The sequence below is a fragment of the Endocarpon pusillum genome, assembly GCF_000464535.1.
Source record: "Endocarpon pusillum Z07020 unplaced genomic scaffold scaffold1352, whole genome shotgun sequence".
Classification (NCBI taxonomy): domain Eukaryota; kingdom Fungi; phylum Ascomycota; class Eurotiomycetes; order Verrucariales; family Verrucariaceae; genus Endocarpon; species Endocarpon pusillum.
Genome location: NW_006916000.1, coordinates 2768 through 20366, shown reverse-complemented (window position 1 = coordinate 20366; position 17599 = coordinate 2768). Strand labels below are relative to the sequence as shown.

Below are 17599 nucleotides of genomic sequence, written 5' to 3'. Positions count from 1 at the left end.
ACGCTTGAAAGCCAACAGGCTGCTTTCTCACATCTAGAGCACTTCTCACGGAGGCTTGACGATATACAGAGCAAGAAGAGCCGAGGCAACCACTATGCCTTCACGGCGATGCATTAAGTGCTTAGGAGGAATTCGCGGTTCTGATTGCCTCCTCGAAACCTGATGTGGAAGTTGAAATTCCTATTTGGTAGCTTTTCAAGACTTCCAAGCAACCGCTGCGGTTTTCGGCACTTAGACAATCAGAAAGGTGTTGCTCAGATCTCCGACACGGGTGCCGGAATTCCGAACAATGCATCTGAGCAACATTGGTTAAAGTCAATACACATAAGTCCTGGGAGTCGCCCGTTGTGATTCGAGCATACTGCCTCAAGAATAAAACAGGAGGAGCCATTGTGAATACACTGGACGTGTACCAAGTCAACTTCTCAGATGTATACAACAACCAATATCATCCCCAAGCTGAGTAACCCAGCTCTCACTCACCCCCACGTTATCAATTTATCAGCTAATCACAGTACACTACCTCCCTCCCCCTTTCCACCCCTTTCACTCCTTGTAAAAACCTCCTTGCTTCCCAATTTGCCGACGCCTTCCAAAAGGCCGCCCTTGCCCAGTTGTCCACCAACACCATCGTTCACACCATCTTGTAAGGCGTTGACATTCTTGTCTCCTGTGATCTTGGTTTTGGAAAGGTTGTCTATAGAAAGTCCATGTTAGTAAGGGCAAAGGTGAAGGGTACCAAGTTGCTCCGACTTGGATGCCATGGCCTGGAAAGCTTGCATAGCTCCCTAAGAATGATTGGTTTCCCTCATGCACAAGGAATGACATTACATGTGATGATCGTGAAAGATCCACCATATGTAATTCCAAACAGCGACATGTTCTCTGTTACAACTGAGAAACGACATACCTTTGGCAAAATAGCTGCTCTTATTCTCGCCAAACCAGGCAAGGTATTTATCCTCCAACCATGGCACCCAGTTCTCGTACTGCTCGTTGTATGTATTTTTGACCCACTCCATGGTACCTCAAGATCTGGTCAACACTCTGGCTTAACAGAGCATCGATGTGAAGAAAGTTTTCTCTTGTTCTGATAAATTTCGTAATGCAGGGTATGCAGATGACGGTACAATTTCTTTCGAGTTTATTTGCAGTAGCACATCAGGAGGAGGGCATTTCTGAATATATGCCCCCCATATCTTGGAAGATGTGGTTGATGTCACGCCCCTCCGTCATCTGCTGCAGGGCAGTGACCATTTCCACAACTTGAACTTGAAATGTCACGTAGCCACTTTCACTCTAACTGGTATTAGTATGGTACTAAGTTAGTATCTGCCGACAGGCATCACGTAGCGATAGCCCTCTTGCTGGGCGTGATACAGCTTTCCAACTACCTACTCATTATGTCAGAATGACACGAGTATCCCCTGTGTCACAGAATGCTTCCTCTTCCTTGTTTGAGAATAGCGTTCCCATGATTTATCATAATTTTGCTGCAGCCTTGGCAAGAAGAACATCAAGTCTCATTGAACTGCAAATGCTTTTTCTCTGCAGTACTCTGATTATCTGACTTGAGATGTTGACTATGAAATTATTCGATAACACTTGAAGTTCTGAGCATTCTTACTACCTAAGAACTCTTAAAAGCATCAATATTTGACATAGAAACATCTCATCCGATCCACCGTGTGGCCGGAGGTGCGCGCTCAACCCCCTGGTTTCAGCATGTCCACCCAAAACATATTTCCAGACTTGTTTCCATTTTTAGAGACTTGATACATCATCGTATCACAGTCATGGCTCTTATCATTTGCATTAGGTCCCGTGTCAGCTCGATTATTGACAACTCAGGTTCTGTCTTTGCAGCCCATTCTACGCTCCACCTCGGAAACCACCACTAAATGCCTACATCTCTTCATTGTCCGGGCAATTCAAGATGGAGCCGAACCTCAAATCCATAGACTTCACTCAAGAACGCTATAATGAGACCATCGAGTTGTGTAAAACTTATGTGATGATGATGGAAAAGCGTAAGATATGTCAAGAAGCTATTATTACTCAGGCGGAATACGACTACAGTCAAGAAGAAACTGCGCGAAACAAGAACAAAGGTAGACCTTTTTAGGTTATTCATCCCATCCTTCTCGTGGATAAAAAGAGAACTCTCTTTCTGACATCTCAACCAGTGGATCTCGAAAGAGTGTTTCTGGCTGCGAATACTGGAGAAAAGCGTCGAGTCGTTGATCGGCTTGCTTACCGATTACTGCCCGATCGACATAAGTTGCAAGGTGGATATAATGGACTGATAAGTTTGCTGAGGTCCGTAAACCCCTAAATTTCAGAACTACCTCAATATTCAGCTATCGCGTCTTATAATTGAATTCCATGCTAACCGGTTTTTCCAAAGCTGGCTTGAAATGCCTGAAGATGCGGTGCCTCAGAATGGAAACTCACATCTTCCCGAGAAAATATGCGAAGGGATCGCTGATGCTCTCTATGGCGTTGCAGACTGGGATGAGCCGCCGTTAGGTTATGGGCCCAATGTGAAATATTTTGAAGGCCAAGCGGCAACAGGCCAAGCAGGACGCGGTCCGGAGACACATTCCAAAGTCCCAAGTTCTCCTGCATCTTCTCTGCGCAACTTTACCAAGGGATTCAGTGGAGCGGTGCCCAGCCAGAAAGAAAAGTCGAAATGTCAATCCCCTTCTGGATCCTCTCCGCGCAGCCCTCCTCGTGGGTCTTGTCGCGGAGGAACCAGTCAGAAGGGGGATCTAAAAAGTCTATCCGCTCCTCGCTCTTCTCCAGGCAACACTGCACAAGGGCGAGCAACGGCGGAGAGGACCAAAGTGGATAAGTCTACCAGCCCAAGCTCTGATAATGAATCTTCTCCACGCAGCCATTCACCAAGACAAGGACCATCATCTAAAAACGTGACTCAAGTGCGGGGGACCGGAAAATAGAATGTGATCAAGATCAAGGGTGCATGGAGATTGTTGATTCACGCTCCAGCAAAAACTGAGAAAGAGATTTTATGAATAGCTAATGGAAACGGCGTTTAACGCTTACCCACACAAAGGTCTGCCCAAGCCTACAATTTGTTGCCAAGTCATTCTCCCGGCAAAGAATCCAAGAGGAGCCGCATGTTATAAAAGTCTGAGGCCTCGAAGAGCCTTAACACTGCATTTGCTTGCAAGAGACCGCCCCGTAAGCTGATCATGGTGATTACTCCATGTCTACGAAGTAACGAATTGCTTGTTCGTATCCTGTTAAGTTCTGAGATGCTCTTCTCGCTGAAGGCGGCCGCAACTGTACGCCTTTCATACGTTTATTTGAGCCCTTGCTGCTGCCTCCCTCTTAACTCTTAACCGCTTCGCTCTTCTCTCACCTCATCTTGGTACCGCGCTATCGTCTCCTTGTATGGGCCCCACCCAAGACAAGCTTGAGACGGAGTGGACTCCAACTGAGAAACTACGCTATGTACGGAGCCTGAGACAAAGAGCACCAAATTTCGCTGCCATCAAGTACGTGATACAGAGATGGAGTGGTGAAACGCAAGCTGGCGCAATGACCGCAGGACATCTCCAAAAGGTCAAAAGCTTAAAGCCTCTTCATAATCTCTCTCATTCTACTTTGCTCAAAAATAAGATTTGTAATCTTCTTCTTGTTAGTCAAAGATATCTCTAGATTCCTTCTACGTTGCTTAGACGTGCGAATAAAAGGCCTCTCGTGCAGCGGCGAGGGAATATCAAGCATTTCACCTTCAGACTCGTGAAGCGTGTTCAGAATGTTTCGCCCAGTAAACAAAGAAAGCAGACAGAATTCGCCCTCTGATCGAGATGTTCTGACAGGGGAACAGCCTAGCGTAGGCTCAAAGGCTTCTGAAGGCGAATCGAGCTCACAGCAAGCTGCAAGACATTCCCCGGTTCTCCAGGGTGGTTCCAGCTCACAGCGAGCTGCACAAGCTTCTCAAGCTTCTCAAGGTGGTTCAGGTTCACAGCAAGCTTCAAGAAATCCAACAGCTTCCCAAAGTGGCTTGAGCTCACAACAAGCTGCACGAAATGCCCAGACTTCCCAAAAAGGCTCCAACCCACAGCAAGGTGCACGGAATCCACCAGCTACTCAGTCACAAACAGGCTCCAGCTCACAGCATGCTGCAGGTATTCCACTGACTTCCCAAACATGTGCCAGCCCACAGCGAGGTGCAAGGAATCCACAGGCTTCTCAAAGTGGCTCAAGCCATCAGCGGCAGGCTGTACGCGACCTGAGGGATCCCGCTACTCGGCGCGCTCAGCAACGAAGATCTGCTCTGAATCTGCGGGCGCAGATGAATCGTTTGCTGGAAGAAGAGCGAGCTGCCAGCGGTATCCCGAGATCTGAAAGTGATTCGATGTTCCCCTCCGGGGCAGCTGCTGCTGTTCTGACTGCAGAACGTACGGTCAGATTCCGATTTACCACAACACTTATACTCACGCCGGTAATTCGTCTACTTCCCGCGGCAGCAGCATTTGGTCTATTCTACCTACGCCGACTCATCAGCGACTATCATAAGCAGATACCGGAGGGAGATACTCACAGAAAATTTGAATTGAGAACAGGCGAAGAGATGTGTGATCACAGTTATAATACATGGTGTTTATCAGGAATTTCTAATCAGACGACGTCTCAAGGACTCCTAAACAGTAAGTCAACTCTCTTCCCGTGTATGATACAGAAAGCTTGATTGGATATTAATTATAAGTTAGTCTCCTGCACTCTTCACTCACCGATCATTAATCCAGTAGCTCATCCATTATGGCGAGGTGATGTCGAGGCGGTCTTCGAGTACCTCGCGAGTTATTTCCACGTGTCCAGCCTCCGAGACGGAAGCCATGTCGCTGTTTATTTGCAGCCAATATGCAACTTGACAGAACTTAAACGAATTGCTCAAGCTGCTATTCATTTTGAGAAAACACTGAATAATATGATTCCTCCGAATATTGATATGGGCGACATGCAAGGCCTGGATTGGCCCGCCAATATTCCCATAGGTGGCTTTGATCATCACATCCAACGAATGGTCTTCCCAATGATCGAATCTGCCAAAAGTGTCCAAGATCTGGCTGCGTTAGTGGACGTGGTTGGTCTGACCTCTCGGTATTGGATGTTCTATAAGATGATAAGGCCTGAGATGCTTGACCATGGTTATCTACGTTGGGATCGGCCTCCAGGACTGCAGAACGCTAGACTGGCTATCGAATACACCACATTAGCAGTCGCGTTTATCGAAGCCGCCGTTGAATTTGCCGACCACCCGCCAAAGGAGTTGTTGAATTTTGCACAAGACCCGGCAGGTCTCAGTAAGTTCTTGAGCGGAAAGGGCCCGAGTTCACAATCGAGCCAAAGCCATCAATCGCGGGCCGGAGCTAGTTGATTTGTGTTCCAAACAGCAGAAAGGTAGATTCTTGTGAATGTATATACATATATGGTCGCTTTGGTCACGTTGCGATGGCCGGACTTAATAAAGTCATACTTTAGAAGTGAGCATTTCCGCAATCTTTGAACTTGACTGTGTCAGGAGTCAGGAATAGCGATCGAAAGTTTCGTGGTAGAGCATGCATTGTTGCCGTTGCCAGGAGTATTTGATTGTTGGTCAATGAATGCTCTGGCAGTTCGTGACCAAGGCGTACTCTTTAAATGACATGTCGAATGAGCTAATCGCGTCTTGGACAATCTCCGATTGAAGCACTAAACGTCATCAAAGGGGTTTTCTTTTGGTCATGAGATTGTAGAATAATACGCACTCTTAGCTGTCAAGTATCTGACTCCCCTCAATTTCAAGTGAAATCTAACCCAACTTCCCAGAAAGGCCCATCATCCCATAGTCAAGGCGCTTAGCCAAAGTGACTAACTTAGAGTAATGCAGTAGAGTGTATTACACAAAGACAGAAACAAATATGCATTCATGACCCTCCTCATAGCCTCGTATATCAGCCAGCAAGCCACTGTGACCAAGCACGTCGTGCGATGCTCGTACCCATTGTGTATCATCAATCTCTGCTGATCACGACGCTCATGGATTTGTGAATGCCTCCATGGATGCCATGTGCCTCCTGGGAGCTGATGTGGTCCTCACTGCCGTTAGACGTCGAAGACGACTTGCCGTTAGCTGTAACACTGTAACCACAGTTCGCGGCGTATTTGGCAGCATACGAGTCATTCCAACCAATGCCACGCTCCAGCTCAAGTTCTGTTTGATCGACATTCCTCTTCTGACTCTGCTTCAGAGTCTTTGAGCCTGCCGGCCCATTGGTGAGGCGAACCATTTTTGCAGAACCCCGGCTGTGGCCCATCAAGTTGGGGTAGAAGTGGTCGATGAGTGGTTTGAAATAGGGCAAAGAAGCGCACACTATACCGGTATTACACTCGATGGCGCACCAAATAACAGCGCCAAAATTGTCGTCTATAACTATGTCAGGGATTGTGCTCGTGTATGGAGGAGAGAGAATTGCTCACAAGAGGGATCGGGTGTTCTCAGGGCAACTTTCAATGAATTGAGTCGCACCATGCCTGTGACAACGACGAAACCACCGACAGCGAAAACAAACATGAGAGCAATTTTTTGTCTCCGCGGAACCTTTAAGTCGTACAGCATCTTCATCGGAAGAATATAGACAAGTGCATCTTGAAGAATGTTAAGTCCCGCGTTGGCGAAGAAAAGTGCATTGACATTGAAACAAGATCCAGCAACATTCCCCGCAGCATCCCAGGCTTTATGCACCGGAGTACACTGAACTATACTGGCGATCACGCAAGATAAGGCAGTCAGGATGACGAAGACTATGCACGCCCAGATGAGCATGCGATATGTCTGCTGGACAACAAGACGGAGGTAAAGGATAAGGATCGCAACCTTTGTCGTGCCCACGCAGAGGTAGTACAAGATTTCACCAAAGTAACAGAGCTTTTGCGCAAGTCAGTATTAGAGCATCTCAACGGATCCCTGAGGTAGCTGACCTCGAGTGACACACTGAAGTTTGTGTCCGGAGACAAATCGTAGATATGTCGCCCAAGCCCATATCTTATCTCTACCCATTACTTTTAGTCATCCAACCTAGCAGCATAGTAGCTAATCTCATAAATGCTCAATAGCGAGCAGTGGCACACAGACGCAAAGTCTTGAAAAAGGCATATTGCAACAGACTTACGATTGATACCATCAAGATCCAAAGCTACCGCTAACACCCATGACACCAAGATACACCAGTCATCAGGCCCCAGTCGGGCCTTGACCAAAGTCCAACGGATCCAGAACCTGGCAACGATCACAAGCGTGACCAGGACCAGCATCGTAGAGCATACACCTATGATATGCGGGACCAACGAATTATGAGGCAGATTTGGATCTGTCGCGGCAGATGGTGGAAAAGTAGACATAGCGGCAAAAAAGGCCAAAGAAAGATTGCAAAGCAATACAAGAACGAAAAGGGGGGTCCAAGGTAATGAAGAGAGGAATGGGAATTCTAGCTCTGTGCTGCAAGGCTGCAAGCCCTCTGTAGCACAAGCATCTTAGACCTTGAGGTGATCCTTTGGCCTTCTCATCGTCAACCAGGGAGTATGAAGGAGCAGAACCTTGTCCAACATGTGCTCAATCACAAGATGTGTCTTATCTTGGAGTCAGATAATCATACTCTTTCGTTCTGGGGGGTCTCAATTTCAATGAAACCGCATGTGAGTCTGCGCACTCAGCATTTTTAAAACTGCAGCCTGCCTGCACATGTGTGCAGCACATCACAGTGACACCAGCGATTTACCGGTATCAGCAAAGTCAAAAATGCCAACAATGGGGGCGAATTCTGGCGGATTGTATCTACCATGGTAGATTGAACAAGGCTATCCCCTTCTGACCAAGACAGGGATGTGGAGTGTCTCAATCAGGTTTGTAATAAACGCTTTTGACATAGTTTCTGTAGGAGCAACATGCTGTGAATAATCATCGAGAAGCAACAAATTTCGAAATAGAGCTGTCAGAGAAAGCTAGTTCAAGTTCCTCCGAGGACCGAGGTCCTTTTGGTCCAATCAGCACTCTATGAAACATGTTCGATCACCTATTTCGTCCAGAACTCCGGGCCCTGGTGAGAAGAAAGTGTGTACTTGAGGACAATGCAACAATGGGGCGGCTTCTTAGCCAAGTGCTACAAGCGAGTCGAAGGAAACAACTCCGCAAGCGCCAAGGCCGCACAGCATGTTATTACTGATTAGTAGTTAGTACATAACACTGCAGAGGAAGGGTGCCCCAAGATGTAGACTGGATGCCGTGAGAAAAATATAATAAGAACCATAAAAGTGCCATGAGCCAAGCATGTTTGACCAAAAAATAACAATATTTTCGATAAGATACGTCAGAGATAACAAGATCCGATTAGATCACAGATGACTAAGTTACGTATGTATCCTTATGTATATGCATACCAAGTAGTTTTACGGTTAGGCTTTACCTAAGCGCACATCAACGACCCCACGGGCGGTAATTTAAGAGGGCCTCTTCTTGCAAAGTACCAGGGTAGGTATTGCACTAACCAAAGTATGTCCCGGCATTGTCCTACCAACTTGACCCCCCTTAGGATGTGTCGTAAAGCGTGTGCGGGCCGATGTGCCTCGTTCCTGCAGTCTTATGTGCAGAAAAACCAGCATATCCCACTGGGTGCTGTGGTAACAATACAAGGTAGTTGCAACACAGTTACTGATATAGCTCTGTATCAAGACATGTTAGTGGTGGATTAATAATATGGGATAACCCAGAATCTTTAGACGATAGCCGTTTTACATCCTTATCGGCTTATCCCACCTACCTTTGCTTAAGCACGAAATACTACCATCCTCTTTTTGAACAGCAGAGTCAGCAGAAATCAGCCTTCACGGTAGGGAGATATCTCACCGTCATGCCTGTCGACTTTAACCTCTCCCCCGCTGAGGAGGGTATCAGAAAAGCGGCATCCGCCTTCGCGGCCGGGTGCCTAAAAGATGCTAAGAAGAGCTACATGAAATACCAGCATCATTACGAGAGATTCCAGTCGACTTGACCTATCTATAGTCAAGCCGTTGCGGGAGGCTTGATCAAGGGCCAGATACCGCCTTCGCTAGGAGGGACTGGAGGTACCTTGGTCGAGGCCACAATCTTGGTTGAAGAAATGTACGCTGTTGAGCCGGCAGCATCACTGACGATATTTGCAACTGGCCTCGGCTTAACGCCACTGAACCTGACAGGTAAGCCAGAGCACAAAGGATTCCTGGCGCCATTTTTGAGTCAAGATGGCGAGCCGTTGGCAAGCTTGGTGTTTTCCGAACCAGGAGGGGTCGCGAACTATCTGGAAAAAGTGCGCCGGGGCTGGTCACGACTGCCACGCCCGAGGGTGATGAGTGGGTACTTAGTGGGGAAAATGTACGAAGTGTTCTTGCAAGCAGTCACCGTTTCGTAGCACCATCTTCACTTTCATGTGGCTGATTCGGAAGGAATAGATCTGGGCCACCAACAGCGCTGGCTGGGACTTTGAGGGTGCGGACCTCCAATGTGTCGTGTGCCGCACCACAAATCCGAAATCCTCCGAGCCTGCCGACGCAATTATGATCCTTCTGGTTACAATCGCTGACATCAAACGCAACGCCCCGGGCGCGTTCAAAATCGTACGCCAAGTTTCTACCGCTGGTCACACTGCCTGTTCAGGCCCACATATCAAATACACCAATTTGAGGGTCCCTTTGAAGAATGTCCTATGTCCCCCCGGAACCGGCGCGGATATCGTGTCAGCCAGTTTCGATTGTTCTGCAGTTTTAGTCGGCGCGATGAGCGTTGGTGTGATGCGGGCCGCTTTTGACGCCGCTTTGGCCTTCGCCAAGCGCGATAACCGCAGAGGAGCGTCGGACTTACTCACGAGACAAGCAGTAGCCGATTTGCTAAGTGGCATCAAGATGCAGACTGAGGCTTGCAGAGCACTGACATGGAAGGCGGCGAGCTGCCTCCAGAATGGTCCAGGAGAATACAATGCAAGACGTGAGTTGGCATTGGCAGCGAAGATATATTGCTCGGATTCATGTACAAAGGCTGTGACCAAGGCCATCAATGTTGTTGGAATGTATGATTTCCCTTTCGATAATTCCCAAGGTCGCTGTCCAACGTACTGACAATGTGATGCAGAACCGCGTACGACGCAGATCAGCCCTTTGCGGACCTGTTGAATGTAGCCATGGTGCTGCCAATTTTTGACGGTGGAAACGTCGGTATCAGACGCCGGCATCAGACGCCGGCACATGCAAGATTTGATTCAGTCGGAGGATTATGATGCTTGGGCTTCCACTTACGGACCTTCAAAATGAACGAATCAAAGGACAGTTAAATTCTGATGTCGGGATAAGCCTCATGCTTCAAGGATGTGGAACGTTGACCCTTTGGAGAATACTAGTGTTAGATGGCATTCGTTTACATCCGAGTGCTCGATTGTTATAGAGGCAACATTGAGCGATCTCTGTGTTGCTTGTTATATCTATAGCCATAGGATGTGTTCAGACTGGAAGTTATGAAATCAGCTCCTATCTACTGTGGCTCCTGCTGAATGAAGAATTACTAATCAAGAAGATAATCCTAAGAAACATGGATGTTCCATCTTCTAATCCGATTTAGTACTCCCCTTGAGGCCCAGGGTTTGCCCAAGGTAAGTGCCTTGTGCAATTTCTCTAATTTATGCCCGGTTCGTAGAAACCGATCAAAATGGCCTTCAAATCCATTTTCTCTACCAACATCCTCATATCACCATCCGCATTTCTTCTCGAACTCCAATTTCCCTTCTTCTGCTCATACAACTCCCAAAATTTGGTTGCAATATTCTGCGGGTTGTTTACCTCTTCGTCAAACGACACCTGCCCTCCGACTGTCAGCAGTACCACATGCACGATGTCCTTGTTTCCGTCCGCCAGCAGCTTCACCAAACTAGCCTGCGCGGCCTTGGCCATAGAAAGTCAAAACATGGGCGGAAAAGGCTGATGGATGATGGCTCCTGGGGTCACGAAGAGCGACGGCTTCATACTCGCCTCAGACTCGGCAAGAGCCCGTAAATGCGGCAGGAGCACACCGGCTGTGGTATAAGGTCCCAGATTCGGAATCTTGAAGTCAGTGATGATGTCTTCGGTAGCATATTGCCCAAACATGCCGTAGTTGATACGGGCGGCATTGTAAACAACGACCTCAGGGACACCTACTTCGGAAACAGCTTTCCCGAGAGCGGGTTTGAACGTGACACGGTCAGTCACGTCGGTAGAGCAGGTACGGACAAGGGCGGACGCAGCGGTAAAGGTGACGAAGGAGGCGTTGTGCAAGAGGTAAGACGACGAACGGGAAAAGAGAGCAATGTGGGTAAAGGAGTGTGTGGCAAAGAGGCGTGCAACGTGGGGAGCCCACCATCGGGCCAGAGCTGGTGACGTAGAGGACGTGGTGGTGGAGACATTGTGGGTAGAAGTTGAGAGGGGGGAGAAATCTTGAAAGTGGGGGAATGACCGGGATTCTTGAAGGCCGTAGACAAGGCACTCTCAAAATATGGGACGGCTTAACAGTCCACCTAGGACGCGGTCAAATAGGAGAGCATGGAACAAAGTACCGTAGGATGCAGGAGTTGGCGCATCCTACCAAATCCGCCAGCCAATCCACTTCTAAGACGAATTGGCAGTGGTTTTGTATTGCGATTTCCCAGTGTCTTATTTAGACCCGGCTCCTGCATCTGCACAAGGCGGACTATGCTCAACGGGATCCTATCTTTTGCACGACAGACATCTATCTCGGGCCTTGAAACTGTAGGGACTCAATTCCCATTCTGGGTCTAGTCTGTACTAGAGGTAGAGGTACGAGTATTGCTAGCTTGGAGCTAGGAATTCTATATGCATTTTTTGTTACGAGGACACAGCACTAATTATAATCCGTCACTATAAGGCTTGTTCTATGTACACCCATTCTGACAAGTTAAATTATCATATCTAGTCTCCTTTTGAACATAGTTGTGCTGTACGAAGGGGAGTTGCAGGTAACAATAATAGTGCTGAACTAACATTACTCACCACCGGGTGCAGGAATCAAGGTACCACAATTTTGACCAAGATTTAGCCGAAAATGAATCAACAACTACGACCCACTTCTACTGGATGATCTTGAACAGCTCAAAGAGGTGTTGCAAGACGAATGGAGCAAGATTACTATGCAGGAAGTTTGGGAGCGTATCACTGAGATGCCCTCTCCATGCAGAAAGCTAGAAAATACGGGTGGAGAGGCCGTCAGAGCCTCATTTTGGGGATAACGGTAATGAGTTAGTACTAACTTAGTATTTACCTATTTCGGGGAAATCTCGGTCAAAATTGTGGTGCGTTCAATTCCCGCACCGCGTGGGGGCCCTTTGTTTTATGCCTTGCCCTTGTGTAATAAAATGAAGAAACCTCGTGTTCAACCCTGATCCGATAAGCGTACGTCCACTCACATGTCTGTGTTAGTAGTAAAAGGTTCGAGTATCATAACGCTAGAGACATGTCTCACTAGGGTAACATCTTCCCTGACAACTACGTAGATGGTTGCCTTATTTGCAATGTGATTGTTCTACCTATCTAGATAGCACCAACGCCACCCAATACTACCTATCAAGTTGATACTAACAACCCTTGAACAAGAAGTTCATGCACGCTTAAGGCAACGTCCATCAACGCGTGCGGTTCTTCTCATAAGTATAGGTCGGTAATGCGGCCATGGTTTGTCGAGCCGCATTGGTTTTTGCGAACGCTCCTGTCCCAGGGCAACAAGCGCACTGGGCTTGGGCAGTGCAGTCAGCAGCTTGGTCCATTGTAGCGCTCGCTTCAATGGGCCTCACTCACCGCGCAAGGAATGCAAGACTAGATTGAGGCATCATGTGGCATGGCCAGCCCATATCATGTGCAACAGATCCTCATCCGCAACAAATATTGCTTGGCAACTTGAGTCCAGAGCATATTTCTATTATTCAAACAATGCTGACGCTTTTTTAGAGATACTATCAATCAAGATAGCTTCAATGAGCCTTACGTCAACAAGAACTGTTTGGCTCTGGTCATTCAATCCATCTGTGTTAATTTCAGTCAATATTTGTAGACTGGCGCCGAGCTGAGCCTCGTGAAAATTTGGTAGGAACGGAGATAAGTATTGGCCTGAAAACGATTGCGTAATAGGAATTGTTGCACATGGGGGCTGGCCACGTGGGAATCTGATCATCAAACAAAGCTTACAGTTAAGGGATATCCGAATCTGACCAGTTACTGTGTGACTACAGACGCTGGAGCCACTGCCACGATATCTGATTCAAGCAGCCGACAGTATGGTCTTTTTGAATGATACAATTGGGTACAATCAAAGAGTTGGTAGTGGGAAGACGGATGTATGGAAACTGATGATTGACTCTTAGTACGCAAATACTGATACAACCCCCCTAAGTGACGAGTCCAGACCAATCACATAATACAAGTTGCTCGACGACTTACTTGACGCTACCAGCTGTGTCAAGGATGTCCACAACTAACAACATCACTAAGGGTTGGATAGGTTGGAACCTACGCCACTTGAATCCTGGTGGTATTGCCTACGTATGATGGTTTCCCGAAGACTTAGGCTTCCAGTGTTCGCTGGGAGTGAGGCACATAAGTATATGAACCAGCCTCATGACCCAATGCAGCAAGTACTCTGCATAGCTTCTTTTGTTAACTGCAGCACATCGCGATTTCACGATGTCTATGGCCGCTCACGTCGATATGAATACTTTGATATGTTCTTTTTCAGGCTTGGTACACCCAAATCCAAAGCACATCTCTAAGTCCACATCTCGGGAGCTTGCTTAACTGACTTGGTCAAGGCTGTTTTGATTCTCCTCATACGGCTTGGGTATTTTATTCTCTTCCATCCGCTGGCAAGCTTCCCGGGGCCGTTGCTTGCGAAAGGAGGCGATGTAGGACAGCTATACCCCATGTTGCAGTCGAGATTGTTGATGGTTGTCCACAGGTATATTGGTATTATGCGCTTCTCAGTGGCAGAGGTCCGTGGATGAACCACGACTGGCACAAGAAATACGGTCAGTCCTACGTCCGTTGTGATCCTCAAGCACGCTTAAAATCGTAGGGTCTCTCGTCCGAATCGCTCCAAACCATCTAAGCACCAATGATCACTCCGCCCAAAAGATTATCTACGGCTTTGGCACCAAAAACATCCCGTCGATGGAGAAAGATCCTCGATTCTTCACCCCCGCAGTCGATCACTCTATGAACATCATCAACGAGTGCAACATGGAAGAACATTCGCGTATGAGGCGAATGCTCAGTTTCGCTTTCAGCATGTCTAGCCTATTGGACAACGAAGATGTACTAGTACACAGGATTGATGAGTTTTTAGGCATGATTGACAACATCAAGGAGGAGGATGGCAAGAAAGGATTGAACATTATTAGGCATTTCAACTATGTGACGTTTAATATCATGGGTGAAATGTCTTTCGGTGACTCTTGGGACTTCCAATTAAAGGAGCAACATGGTAAGTCTTCCTTTCCCCACAGAGAGCCTCGAGGTTTATAATTCCTTAGAACATCGCTATCACTGGGCCGACGTGATTGTCAACACAACCTATATGAATGACGTTATGCGTGCCGTTGTCTGCATCCCTGGTCTTTCCTCGTTTCTAGAGTGGTACAGGCCTGCTCACATGAGGAAGACACTATACCGGCACGCTGAGTATGCAACAGAGCACACTGAAGCGTAAGTCCCCAGTGTGACCCCTCAGCTCACTTCCCAAACCATACCCCACCCTTTTACTACTTTCCTGCACAGCGATGTAAGATATGAGAAAGTTAACGCCATGTCTGCAGCCGCCTTAAATCCCAAACCAACCGCAAAGACTTCATGTACCACATTCTCAACTCCAAGGGGGCCAGTGCAACGTCGAAGGAAATCGCTTCCCACTACAACGCTATCATGATGGCGGGCACTGTTACGACGGCTACTTTCCTGTCCGGTACTCTGTATTACCTCTGCCACAACCGCCTAGCACTCCAGAGACTTCAGAATGAGATGCGGAGTGCGTTTCCGACGATTCAGGCCATCAGTAGCAAGGAACTGATGAAGTGCACGTATTTGAACGCCGTCGTGGAAGAAGGGTTGCGGATTTATCCACCAGCTGGGGCAGCGCATTTGAGTCGGATTGTACCAAAGGGTGGTTGTACAATATCGGGACATTTTATCCCCGAGGGCGTACGTACTATGCTTCGTTTTCTTCTTCCTTCTCCTTTCCTTCCTCGTCATCTTCTTGCCCTCTTGCCTTACCACGGCGATTAGAACACTCTACAAGCTGACACTCACCCACAGACCCGTATATCCGTCCACCCTTGGTCTATACTTCGAGACCCCAAAAACTTCCACGAGCCGAATAAGTTCATTCCTGAACGTTGGATCGAGACTGAGAGCGAGGGTCAAAGGGGCGATAAACTTGATAGAAGCCTGCCATTTTCGTACGGGCCGAGAGGATGTTTGGGAAGGAAGTGAGTGCGATCCCTTCCGTCCACATCGAACCCCAGTTCCCTGCTCAGGGTGCACTCGAGATTATGGCTAACATGTGCTCAGTCTGGCGTACCTCGAGATGCGCATGGTCCTTGCCAAGATGTTCTGGAAATACGATATTGTATGGTTCAACGGCGATGAAATTGACTGGGAGCGTGACACGAAAGGGTATACGCTGTGGGAGAAACCGAATCTAAGGTGCATGTTTCGGGAGCGGGACATGACTGGCCCTCCGTGAGCTGGCTTGTGGGAGAAGCAACAAGGCATAGATGTTTGGGAATAGCTCAAAATGTCTAAGCTGGGTGCTTCGTCAATGTCACTTGCAATGTAGCCAAGTTGTAATGCAATCTTTTTCTGATTTACAGCTTCAGGGCTAGTGCCGTAGCCGTGTATTGATGACATTTAGTCGGTAATAGAACTTATGGATGGCGATCAAATCAGTTAGGGTTATATTGCTCTTCCACATTAAAATAAAATTTTGAAACAGTTTTACATACAGCCTCGGTTAGTTTGTTCTGTTAAATTACACCGTCACCTTAATTACTGGTCCCACCAAGTTAGTTACTCCAGACATTTGGAACCGAGTCTTCCCACGATCTCCTTGACTTCTCTCCGAGTGTGCTCGACGATCTCTGCAGCAGGCATGACTCGATCGACAAGGCCGACGCCACTTCCCGCCCACATGGTCAGTCGACCCGTTCCAGTCGCTGATTGACCACTCTCAGGATACTGCTGAAGACGACCATCCAAGGCTTCCGCATAAAGTCTGCTATTCTCGTCCAGATGCATTCCGGCTTCGGCGTCAACATAGGTCTCATTGACGATTCCTCTGCCATCATACCCTTTCGGCCATATATTGGGCCCGCGCAGGTTATCGAAGAGCCCCGCACGCACCGTTGCCGTGGCGCCACTCTTCACTCTAACCACTGCGTCCTGGTACCCTGGTGGAATCAGAGCTTCTTCCGCTGCTAGGAACCGCGTGCCCATCACAACACCATTCGCTCCTAATGCCAGAGCAGCCAGTGCCCCTCTCCCTTCAGCGATACCACCAGCCGCAAAAAGCTGAATGTGCCCCAGTCCATCTGCTTTCAAGCTATCACTCACCTCGGGAAACAGAGACATCAGCCCAGCGGAACGCTGTAGCCCATGCCCGCCAGCATCAGCGCCCTGAACGACCAACGCGTCTGGCTCACAGATCTTGGCAACCTCCAGCGCATCGACTGAAGTGCCGACTTGGACCCAGATCTTCGTCTTCCCATCAGTTGCTTCTCGCATTGCTCTGGCCCAGGTGGCGTATTCAGCGATCTGATGAGCAGCGAATAGCCACACCGCTGCTGGCTTATGCTCTTGAACCAGAGGTACCACTTCATCTAGCTTATTGCCGAAAAGCAGAAAGCCCACGCCAATGGGAAGAGTGCCCTTCTCGAAGCTCATGGGTGGCTGGACCTGATGTAGGAGCTCAGCGGACTCTTCGAGGTTCTTCTTCAGATCCACGGCGTTGAGGCCGCCGGTGATGAAACCGAGGCCTCCTGCTTTGGAAACCGCGAGAGCGAGTGAAGGGCACGACATGGGATACATTGCTGCACTGATGATAAGAGGGAATTGGATCCATGGGTAGTCTGACTTGAGAGTAGAAGCTGTGGTGTCCATGATGACTCAGGTCAGGTTAATTCACTGTGCTTAAATTGCGTAAGTCAGAGCCTCCTTCGATAACAAGTTATCTCCCAATTTTGAAACTGGTTCTTTCAAACCTCTCAAAACCGCAGTAGAGAGAGAGAGAGCCTTTTTGTAATCGAAGGGCAATAAGTCACATCTATCCTCTAATGCAGCACGCCTGAACGGAGCTTCGCGGAAAGGAAGCCAGTAACCGAATTAAGCTAGGTAACCAAAGCTAATGCTCACTTATTAAGACCCGTGGCCCCGTGAGCCAGTCAGGCTCGAGAAATTACGAGTTAGGTTGGATGCAAGGTGCTGCACGGCGGACGCTATGCCACAAACGTACTTCCCGGGGCAAGAATTATTG

At 48.1% G+C, this 17599-nt stretch overlaps 7 protein-coding genes across 7 annotated transcripts; 3 read left to right on the top strand and 4 right to left on the bottom strand.

Annotated features, from left to right (window-relative positions):
- Window positions 1-509: 509 nt before the first annotated feature.
- Window positions 510-1022, bottom strand: EPUS_06580 (uncharacterized protein; the record flags this gene model as incomplete). The annotated part of the gene is made up of 2 exons (XM_007801728.1): window positions 510-697; window positions 911-1022. The coding sequence occupies 2 exons, from the start codon at window positions 1020-1022 to the stop codon at window positions 510-512; spliced, it is 300 nt and encodes a 99-aa protein (XP_007799919.1).
- Window positions 1023-1936: 914 nt separating this feature from the next.
- EPUS_06579 (uncharacterized protein) lies at window positions 1937-5410 on the top strand (the record flags this gene model as incomplete). Its single annotated transcript, XM_007801727.1, has 6 exons — window positions 1937-2111; window positions 2187-2319; window positions 2408-2733; window positions 3849-4474; window positions 4655-4679; window positions 4743-5410. 6 exons carry the CDS (start codon window positions 1937-1939, stop codon window positions 5408-5410), a joined length of 1953 nt encoding a protein of 650 aa, XP_007799918.1.
- A 616-nt stretch (window positions 5411-6026) lies between these two features.
- On the bottom strand, window positions 6027-7413 carry EPUS_06578 (uncharacterized protein; the record flags this gene model as incomplete). Its single annotated transcript, XM_007801726.1, has 4 exons — window positions 6027-6439; window positions 6493-6940; window positions 6994-7064; window positions 7185-7413. 4 exons carry the CDS (start codon window positions 7411-7413, stop codon window positions 6027-6029), a joined length of 1161 nt encoding a protein of 386 aa, XP_007799917.1.
- Window positions 7414-8918: 1505 nt separating this feature from the next.
- On the top strand, window positions 8919-10316 carry EPUS_06577 (uncharacterized protein; the record flags this gene model as incomplete). Its single annotated transcript, XM_007801725.1, has 5 exons — window positions 8919-8989; window positions 9071-9243; window positions 9297-9418; window positions 9496-10109; window positions 10172-10316. The coding sequence occupies 5 exons, from the start codon at window positions 8919-8921 to the stop codon at window positions 10314-10316; spliced, it is 1125 nt and encodes a 374-aa protein (XP_007799916.1).
- Window positions 10317-10707: 391 nt separating this feature from the next.
- On the bottom strand, window positions 10708-11474 carry EPUS_06576 (uncharacterized protein; the record flags this gene model as incomplete). Its single annotated transcript, XM_007801724.1, has 3 exons — window positions 10708-10974; window positions 11038-11240; window positions 11312-11474. 3 exons carry the CDS (start codon window positions 11472-11474, stop codon window positions 10708-10710), a joined length of 633 nt encoding a protein of 210 aa, XP_007799915.1.
- Window positions 11475-14074: 2600 nt separating this feature from the next.
- On the top strand, window positions 14075-15814 carry EPUS_06575 (uncharacterized protein; the record flags this gene model as incomplete). The annotated part of the gene is made up of 6 exons (XM_007801723.1): window positions 14075-14102; window positions 14150-14557; window positions 14607-14778; window positions 14889-15270; window positions 15385-15557; window positions 15640-15814. The coding sequence occupies 6 exons, from the start codon at window positions 14075-14077 to the stop codon at window positions 15812-15814; spliced, it is 1338 nt and encodes a 445-aa protein (XP_007799914.1).
- Window positions 15815-16137: 323 nt separating this feature from the next.
- Window positions 16138-17226, bottom strand: EPUS_06574 (uncharacterized protein; the record flags this gene model as incomplete). Its single annotated transcript, XM_007801722.1, has 1 exon — window positions 16138-17226. The coding sequence occupies one exon, from the start codon at window positions 17224-17226 to the stop codon at window positions 16138-16140; it is 1089 nt and encodes a 362-aa protein (XP_007799913.1).
- Window positions 17227-17599: the final 373 nt, after the last annotated feature.